General features: G+C 37.7%; 1 protein-coding gene and 1 pseudogene across 2 annotated transcripts; both read right to left on the minus strand.

The window, feature by feature from the left end:
* Positions 1–5999: 5999 nt before the first annotated feature.
* Positions 6000–7746, minus strand: LOC146924012 (uncharacterized). The gene is made up of 2 exons (XM_085711805.1): positions 6141–7746; positions 6000–6025 (listed from the first exon to the last, which is right to left on the minus strand). The coding sequence occupies exons 1-2, from the start codon at positions 7321–7323 to the stop codon at positions 6000–6002; spliced, it is 1209 nt and encodes a 402-aa protein (XP_085567931.1). The 5' UTR covers positions 7324–7746.
* A 394-nt stretch (positions 7747–8140) lies between these two features.
* LOC146924013 (uncharacterized) lies at positions 8141–10333 on the minus strand (annotated as a pseudogene). The gene is made up of 4 exons (XR_015011183.1): positions 10260–10333; positions 9088–9239; positions 8368–8770; positions 8141–8250 (listed from the first exon to the last, which is right to left on the minus strand). The product of XR_015011183.1 is annotated as an uncharacterized LOC146924013 (transcript).
* Between the last annotated feature and the right edge of the window lie 274 nt (positions 10334–10607).

Consider the following 10607-nt stretch of genomic DNA (forward strand, 5'->3'; position numbering starts at 1 on the left):
TGTTTCATTTTCACTAGTATTGGGAATTTTGTTTGGGTTAATCCTTGATTTTCATAGACTTGTATGCATAGTAGTCAATAGCGGCCGATAGCGGCGCTATAGCGGCCGCGCGTAGCGTGGCGGCGACAAACCGCTACGCTAATTGTCGTAGCGGTGCGGTATGAGATAGCGGCGCTATAGCGGCCGCTTCAGCTGCTATAGCAGCATAGTGGAGCGGAGCAGTAGCGGCCGCTTCAGCCGCTATTTGATTTTAGTTGAAAATTTTCAAATTGACACTATTTTTAAAACATTTTGTATGGTTTCCAAATTTCTAAATTTATTTTAGGGCATTTTGGGGATTTTTAAAACCAAATTGACTCTGTTCTATGGTTTCTCTGTTCTTTTTTTCTTCCTCTGTTTTATGGTTTCTCTTGTTTTATGATTTTTTTATTTGTTCCTCTATCTTTTGATTTTTGGCATTTTGATTTTATGAATGTCTCATGAGATTTGAGTGTTATAATTAATTTTATATTAAATATGTTTTTTTATAAATATGTAAGTTTGTTTATATTTTATAACGTTATTCATGTAATTTGTTCAAAAAATAATCAAATATCAGTGACCACTATTTGTCATACCACTATACGCTAACCCGCTATCCCACTTTTGAGGTTGGCCTCTACGCACCGCTATCGAGATTGACTACTATGTTAAATTTTGATTAAGACTTTCGATACTATGTTGAAGACTTTAAAGCTTTCATAAGATTTGGGTGTTTTGTATGATTTATGATTGATTCATGAGTAAAAGCTTTCATAAGATTCAGGTGTTTTGTATGATTTATGAATGTTTCATGAGATTTGAATGTTATATTTAATTTTATATTAGATATATGTTTGTTTATAATTTATAGTATTATTTACGTAATTTGTCAAAAAAGTTATCAAATAGCGGTCATAGCGCTATGCGCTATCCCGCTATAGCATTTTTGGGGTCGGCCGCTATAGCAATTGACTACTGTGCTTGTATGTCTATTCAATTTTAGTTTTATTTTTGGATCTCTTATTTTTGCCCGTAAGTTTTCTTTAATGATGGAGTGTAAGCAAAATCCAGAAGTGATTGTTGTATTGTATGACTAATAACGGTGCACTTAACATTTATGGAGAGAGTTGTATATTCTGCAATGTGCTGCAGATTTTAAATATAATATGAATGATATTACTGAGTTATCTTTCTTAATTTCTTTCTTCCAAAGGCATCAGCACTGAATGAAGTTTTCAAATACTTGTTAGGTTGAAGTAGCATTTCATGTTGTCTACCTACCTGTAAACCAAAACAACATATTGTAGCAGGTCATGTTTAGTGTAGCTTGTACATTAATGCAGGCCTTTGTGATTGCGTAACTGACCATGTTACAAAATATTATAGTAGTCATCCTTCTTGAGCCAAGGTTCAAGGTGTAAAATATGGAATGTATTCACCTCCATCAGCATGCACGGCACGTTATTTTATTTTTTTGCTTCAGCAATATTTGATCAACACCTTCCACCATTTACATCTTCCTTGACAAAAATCACACTGGTTTATTTGATCTCTAAGAAATACGATATATTAATTTGGTCCTTAAGAATCTCAAATATAGATCAAATTAGTCTTTTTAAAGATAAACTTAAGGGACACTTTAGTCTTATCTGAGACTAATTTGACCAGCGTTTACTAGTATTAAGGATCAAAATGATAATTTTTATTTCTTGATTAGAGCAAATTATGTCCTAATACTTTTCGATGGAAACTATTTCTTAATTAGAGCAAAGTATGTACAAATACCTTTCGATGGAAACTAAATTGAGTATGCACCAAATTTTTTAGAGACATTCACTATACAGGTCATATGTCCCCTCCTGCCTCTGAACCATGCGTCCTCCTCTGCATGTGTCTAATTACATCTCACCATTTAGGTATTGATGAATGTTTTAAAACCTAATATAGTAAAGCGGTGTTATGGTGCGATTTAATTATATGCATGTGCAAAATAGTTATAGTTGGTTGTCGGTCTTATGGTCATGCAATATCTTATGTGTCAATGACATTGTTCAATGTGGCATTGTAGTGCTCTATCAATAGGACATACAGTTTAGCACCATTTTTTTTGCTTTCAGTGCTTCGGTGAATAATAAAAACACCATCTTAGATGCTTAAAATTAAATAGGTAGGATGTAGCGGAGTTCAGATTCATATGGCTGGATTTCCACCATTTTAGACATGGGATGTTTTGTTTCCTTTATTACACATTCCATCATGGCTCTTTTCAACGATCCTGTGCGTGGCAATTGGCTATATATCCATTCCACTAGCGATTCCATCTCATCAGCAAAATCATGCATATGCCATTGCAAAAGTTTAGGCACAATTATCTTTCTCTTGTTTGTTATACCAACTGAAGCTTCCAAGCACTCAACTTTGGCCCTTCCTAACTGGTTCACAACTTCTTCTGAAGTGTACACCCTTAACTGTCACAAGAAACACCTCATATCAATTTCTTTTTCCATCACATTTATACACTGTTTCCTCAATTTGGATACACTTAAACAATACACTTACTGCTGGTGAGGACCAAGTGCCTCGACAGAGAGCAAACGTGACATTAGGTTCGGGATACCCCACACACCATAAGCATGCCTCAACAAAACTTCCTTCTCGTCCACAGGACCCTATTAATTTTTGTGAACTTTACATTAATTGGGTTATATAAATAATCACAATATCATTTTTAATTGTGGTGATAGAAAAATGTTGGATGAGTGAAGTTGAGACGTTATTGTAGGATAAGAAAATAAGTTACATACATGTTTTGATGATGGCGAAGAATAAAGTGTTCAATAGCCAGGGCATTCAGTACAATCCCCCCAACATTCATTGCAGCCTGAGTCAATGCATAGCCACACAGTTAATATTAGCACAATCACTAACAAAAAAAGAGTCTCTCTCTCTCTCTCTCTCTCTCTCTCTCTCTCTCTCTCTCTCTCTCTCTCTCTCTCTCTCTCTCTCTCTCTCTCTCTCTCCCCCATATCCATTCTCTCTCACATATACCTTATTCATAAGAGACAACAATTTATCTTGTGTACTTGGAAGACCATGATCCAGAAATGCCTGTAATTACATAAAAAAATTTAGAAAGGTTTATAAGATTCATAAATATAATGTATCATTACTATTGGAATGATAGGCCTTGCCTTTCTATTGATTTTCAATGATACATATACAATGTCAGTTTCTCTGTATATTTGCTATACAATCATGACTATTTAATGACAATTATATTCTAATAATAACAATAATATTCTAATAATGACAATGATATTCTAATAATTCTAATACACCCCCGTAGTCGAAACGGGAGGCTGACGAATGTTGAGACTATCACGAAAATCATCAAAGAGTTGCAACGGAAGTCCTTTGGTGAAGATGTCAGCGATTTGGTAACGTGAAGGGACATGTAAGACTCGTACTTGGCCACGGGCGACTTTCTCACGCACAAAATGTATATCCATTTCAATGTGTTTGGTGCGTTGATGTTGGACTGGGTTGCCAGATAAATAGACAGCACTCACATTGTCACAATAAACCAGAGTGGCTGTTGTGACTGGGCAATGTAGTTCCAACAATAAGTTTCTAATCCAACAAGATTCAGATACTACATTGGCGACTCCGCGGTACTCGGCTTCGGCACTGGACCGAGAGAGGGTGTGTTGGCGTTTGGCAGACCATGAGATTAAATTGTCACCAAGATAAACACAGTAACCAGAGGTGGATCGCCTGGTGTCCGGGCAACCAGCCCAATCTGCATCAGTGTAAGAAACCAATTTGCTGACAGAGGAGGGATGTAAGTGAAGGCCGAAATCAATAGTGCCATGAATATACCGAATGATACGCTTCAGTGCTGACATATGTTGCGTTTTAGGGTCATGCATGAATAGGCATACCTGTTGTACTGCATAAGAGATATCGGGTCTTGTGAAAGTTAAATATTACAGTGCTCCTGCAAGACTCCGATATTCAGTTGGGTCATGATATGGATTCCCAGAAGAGCCACTGAGTTTTGCCTTGGTGTCGACTGGAGTCGGTGATGGTTTGCAAGAGGACATGCCTGCTTGTTCTATAATTTCCTCTGCATATTTTCTTTGAGACAAGAAAAGACCACCTGTGTGTTTAGTGACAGATATTCCCAGAAAATAACTCAGAGGACCCAAGTCCTTCATGGCGAATTCAGAACTAAGTTTAGACATAATAGAGTCACAAAGAGCATCAGATGAGGCAGTGAGAATTATGTCATCCACATATAGAAGGATATAAGCAGTATCAAGGCCACGATGAAAAACGAATAAAGAGTGATCAGAGATGCTGTGAGAGAAACCCAATGTGGCAACATAGTCAGTGAATCTTTGGTACCAGGCACGCGGTGCTTGTTTTAAACCATAAAGAGATTTCTTGAGGAGACAAACATGCTCAGGATATTGTGGATCACGGAATCCTAGAGGCTGGTGCATATACACAGTTTCGTCAAGATTTTCATGCAAAAATGCATTTTTGACATCTAGTTGATGGAGACACCATGATTTGGATATTGCAATGCTAAGTACCATGCGAATAGTGGCTGGTTTGACGACAGGGCTGAAAGTTTCTCCACAATCGACACCTGATTGTTTTTTTTTGAACAAACTCGACACCTGATTGTTGATTAGCACCATTACCTACAAGACGAGCTTTGTATCGCTCAAAAGAACCATCAGATTTCTTCTTGTGCCTGAAAATCCACAAACTTCGAATAACATTGGCATTAGAGGGACGAGGAACTAATTCCCACGTCTTATTTTCAATAAGAGCATAATATTCGTCTTTCATGGCCATTTTCCAATTAGGATCTCTTAATGCATCAATGGGATTTGTAGGTAAAGGAGAGATAATTTGGTTGGTTGATGTGTGTAGGTTGAAAAGTGTACGAGGTTTGACAATACCGTGTTGTGAACGGGTTCTCATTTGAGGTGAATGAGGTGCAGGAGGGGAAATGGGTGTTGGAATCGGTGGAGAAGAGGTGGTAGGTGTTGTTTGTGGAGTCGTTGTCTAGGGGGGAGAAGGTGTTTGAACCGTGGGTGTAGGTTGTTGGGCCGAGGAGGTTGGTGAGAGGGGAACATTTGTGTGGTTCGTGGTTTGAGGGGTAGAAGTTTGTTGGACTGCTGGTGATGGTGATTGGGTGGCGGTTATGTTGGGAGAGGGGGCTGGTGGATATGTTGTGTACAAGTGTGAGGGAAGTAGGGGGATTATGCCATCATCTAAAAAGTTATAGTCAGTCGTTGTAGGAGCATTCATGGTGGAAAAGGGAAACATATTTTCCTCAAAAATGACATGCTGAGAAATAATGATTTTACGACTTGACAATTCATAGCACTTATAACCTCTATGGTTAGACGGATATCCTAGAAAGACACATGGTGTAGACCGAGGTTGGAGTTTATTCCTAGTGGTGGACGGAATTAATGGATAGCAAAGACATCCAAATACTCTGAGGTGTGAATAAGACGGGTCTTTTTGGTAGAGAATTTTGGTGGGTGACTGGAGAGTGAGTTTCTTGTTTGGAAGTATGTTGTGTAGGTAAGTGGCCATTTGAAGAGCATGGTGCCAGAAAACTGGTGGAATAGAAGCATGGGCAAGGAGGGTTCGGATTATATTATTGATTGTACGAATTTTTCTTTCGGCTTTTCCATTTTGAGGGGAGGTATGAGGACAAGAGAATCGAAAAGACATTCCATTTTTTTCACAAAACTTATGAAAAAGAGCATTATCGTATTCCTTGCCATTGTCACATTGAAAACATTTTATTTCACGTTCAAATTGTGTTTTAACGTGAGCACGGAATTGTAAAAAAATGGAATGTACTTGTGATTTGTTTGAGATTGGAAAAGTCCACAAAAAATTAGTAAAATCATCAAGAAATAAGACATAGTAACGATGCCCTCTGGAGCTTAATACCGGAGAAGTCCAAAGATCGCTATGAACAATGTCAAAGGGCATACAAGTAACTGACAATGAATTATAAAAAGGTAATTTTATTTGTTTCCCAAGTGGACAAGAGTGACAAAAGAAATCATTTCGAAACTTATTACATAGCAAAAGTTTGTTTCGATGAAGAGAATTTAAGATAGGAGCTCCTGGATGTCCTAAACGACTATGCCATAACTCATTAGATGAAGCAGCAAAGGCGGATGGTGGTAGTGCTGTTGTGTTTGGCCTTGTGGGAATAGGGTAAAGGTCGCCAGAACTATTACATCTCATTAAAAGCGTTCCTGTCTGGAAATCCTTCACAGAAAAACCAAGATAATCAAATTCAACAGAAACGTCATTATCGATTGTAAATTTTCTGACAGAAACAAGATTTTTGATAAGTTTTGGTGCATGCAAAACATTGTTTAAGGTTAGGGAATTGGGTAAAGATGCATTACCACAACCAATTACAGGAATATGATGACCACTTCCAACAGTAATATTATTACTCATATTAAAATAAGATGTGAGATCACCTCCATTGCCCGTCATATGAGAAGTCCCCCCGCTGTCCATATACCATTGATCATCAGGAGGAGAGATGGAGAGAGTATGCATTGCAGCTTGGATGTCAGTCGGAGCATAATAAGATGAGCTTTGCTGACTGTTCATATGAGGTGGAGCAGTTGCCATGTGAGCTTGCTGAGGTTTAGGACCTAGTATGCCTGTTTGTTGATGGGGAGCACCGGTTGTCGGATATGGACACGGTGGAGTGGCCCATGGCTGCCATGGATATGCCCACTGCTGCTGCTGTCTGGGATATGTGGGAGTGGTCCACTGAGGCTGCTGAGAGGGAAACTGAGGCCACTGATGTTGCTGAGGCTGGGAACGACCTCCACCACGACCATTGTTTCTGCCCCTGCCACGTCCACCACGACCATTGTTTCGGCCACCGCGACCAGCACCACTGTTGTTGTTGTTACGGTGGTTGCGCTGCTGAGAGGGAGTTGCTGAGGCTGCGTTATCATCAAGAGATGATACGAAAGCAGAGTTGCTGATGGAATTTGCTGCTTTCTTTGCTTTGGCCGTTTCTTCTAGGATAATCATAGAACGAGCTTTGTAAAAAGGTGGAAGAGTGTCTCCATGACGGATTTGTGAACCCACCGTAGCATACGCATCTGTTAGGCCAGAAATAAGTTGAAGAACAAGCCTTTCGTTAGACACGGGAGCACCAACATTAGAGAGTTGATCAGACAGAGATTTGAGATGTTGACAATAGGTGGATGCATCAGGAAATTGTTCCATATGGACATTAGAAAATTCTTGCTCTAGGTAGAGAGCCCGCAAATTTTTATTGTCATAGAAAATGTTGAACAATCTGTTCCACGCATTTTCCGTGGTTGAATCCCGCTCAATGATGGTGTGAAGAAGGTCATCAGAAATGGTGCCATAAATCCATTGAAGGACAACAGCATCAAGACGTGCCCAAAGATTTGGATCGGTGTCTTTGAGATTAGGAGATGATGTGGTTTCAGATGGGATGATATGATCAATGACTTGATGAACACGGGCATGGATTTTGAAGAGTTCAGACCAAGTGTTGTATTGACCCTTTTCAATACTTAGGGTAATTTTGATAAAAATGGTGATGTTAGAGATGGTGAATGCGGGATGAATGGGAGGATTGGTATTCTGCGTGGTTGCAGAGTTTTTGGGAGAGGAGGAGGAAGATTTGGGAGAGGAGGAGGGAGATGACTGTGCAGCAGACATGATGAGAGAAAGAAAGCTGATCAGAACATCGTGGGTGAGATGAGAGAAAGAAGAAGGTTGTGCAGCCGATTATGTGAGGAGAACGGCGGCACAATTAGGGTTTAGGATCAGTACCTATGCTTACTGATACCATATTGGAATGATAGGCCTTGCCTTTCTATTGATTTTCAATGATACATATACAATGTCAGTTTCTCTGTATATTTGCTATACAATCATGACTATTTAATGACAATTATATTCTAATAATAACAATAATATTCTAATAATGACAATGATATTCTAATAATTCTAATAATTACATAGATATGATATAATAGGTAATTTCTTGTTAATGAAGACTTGAAATGCCTTACAGTACATTCATTATGCAGGCATTGTATATGTTTGATCCAGGATGCCAACTTTTGCTTGTAGCTCAAGAAACTTAAATCAACATCACATTGCTTATGCCTCAAGACCCTAAAAAAGAGAGGGATATATAAGAATAAAGATATATAAGGAAAATAAAAAAGATTGCATAACATGTAGATAAAGTTTAAACAATTATTGATGAGCTACTAAGAGCTCAAAATGAACCTTAATTTTCTGAATGCTGGCAGGCAGTGCGAAAAGAATTCAGTGTCTAATGAGCTGCTACTAATTTGGATGAAATTCTTATAAGGTCCTACATCTCTTGTTGTGCAATCTAAATCTGCTGATATGCCATATGGGTCAAGACAAGAGGCATTGCCATTTGAAAGATATGAATGTGTTTTGCAGTTGGATGAATTAGTCATTGAGATGAAGCTTTTCGACTGCATGCATGAAAGAGTGAGTCTTGGGACACTAGTTTCTGATTCTTTGATGTCCAATGATGCTTGGTTCAATTCTAGGAAAATTCCTATTAGACATTTAAGAAGTTCCTCTGACAATTCATTTGGGTTCTCAATGGCATTTTGTCTTGGAATTTTTCCTGTTTTCGTTCTTGGCACTTCATATTCTGTGTTCAACAGATATTCAAAATCACACGGTGAGAAAATTGAGCAACTGAAGAAAAAGAAAACGAGTAAATAGTCATTTTAATCCCTGAAACTATAAAAACATTCCTCCCCGAGTGTCTTTTGTTAACAATTTCATGGACTAAACTGACTAACAACCGACACATTTGAGAATCAAGCTACCTAACAAAAGACACATTCGAGGATCAAACACGCTAAAAAAAACACATTCAAGAATGTCTTTGTAATTTAGATACATTCCAAAATCACTATATACTTCAAAAGAAAACACAAGGCTTAACACATATCATGTATTTACCTTTTGATCTTCTTGGGGTGGAAAATAGGCTATGGATATCCATTGCTGAACTCAAAGATGCCCTCCTATCTTTTGACTTTCTTCCTTTGGTGAATACTTCATAATTTTGTGAAAATGATCCTTGGAACTGGTTACATAATTTAAGTTGTCTTCTGATGAAATAGTTTTGCATCAAACAAGATAAGTATTTGTGTATCGTCTCCACAGGGATTAGTGCGATATCAAGGACAGTTTAACATCAAATATCATTCCAAGTATTAAGAGTACTTGTTTGTTTTAATTGTAACTAGCTAAACTAAATTGCAAAAGTAAAAGTTGAGATAAATAAGGCGTGAAACTTGTTAGGACTTGAGTTCCTTAACCAAGCGTCACACATAACCTAATGATCAATACGGATTCTAGCTTTATAACCAATATTATCACAATCATTTCTACAATATCCTTCGTGTCCAAAGCGATATCATTATTTCTAAGGTATCGTTTAAACATTCGTGTCCAAACCATTTAAAAGATAACAAAGTCGATCGGATAACTTAATCGATCGTGTCCAACCGACTAAATGTCCAAAAACATTAAGGTCTTGATTAAAGGTGATTATCAAAGATTACCAAAAGTGTCAAGAATGATAACTTAAGATAGATTGTTACTCTAGATCTAGATTCAAGAGTTCGTGTCCAAATCATCTTGAATCTCTTTGAAAGCATCAAGAGCAAGAATAACAACAATATTGAATAAAGTGTTAGAACCATATATTTATAGATCAAAGATTACATGTTAGCAAAGATAAGTACCTCTTATCCCAACAAAGGGGATTTAGCTACTCATTGCCATGGAAGCCTTCCAAGGATGGATTGAAGAGGAAAGTTCATTACACTTTGTGATGCCTCAACAAAGGAAGAAAGAATCCACCTTCTACCACTCTTACTCTATATACTCTAGCTCTATTTCTCTCTAAAATATCTATATCTCAAAACTAAAAGAAAAACTGAGAAAATATCAAGCTAACTAAGAAGAAGATCTTTTCAATGAATAGCAAGTGGGATATTTATAGACTTCTGCTCTGCATGAACTCGCAGCTGCGAGCTACATCACTCGCAATTGCGAGTTGCTTTTTCTGGACCAATGAGCTTCTGCCACATCATATCTGAGGTGCTTAGGCCGCCTTAACTCACAATTGCGAGTAAATGAGCTCGCAGTTGCGAGTTGAGTGTGAGTTGCTACTGCCTCCTGGATCAGCTTCTGCCATTTTGCACTTTTTCATGATTTTTCATCTTTGATCAGTGCCTTGTGGTAAATTCCTGCATAAAAGGATAGAGTAATATATATATATATATATATATATATATATATATATATATATATATATATATATATATATATATAAAGCATAATAAGGCATTTAACGCTTATTTCTCGGCTTTTACTTCAATAACTTGCAAAGCAAGTAACAAAAAGTGCTTAAAATATAACAAGAAAGTATCACTTCCTAGCACTCATCATCTTCTATGGCGTACTTTCCA

The sequence above is a fragment of the Medicago sativa genome, chromosome 5, assembly GCF_051527215.1.
Source record: "Medicago sativa cultivar Bolivia chromosome 5, Bolivia_mono, whole genome shotgun sequence".
In the NCBI taxonomy this organism is placed as follows: domain Eukaryota; kingdom Viridiplantae; phylum Streptophyta; class Magnoliopsida; order Fabales; family Fabaceae; genus Medicago; species Medicago sativa.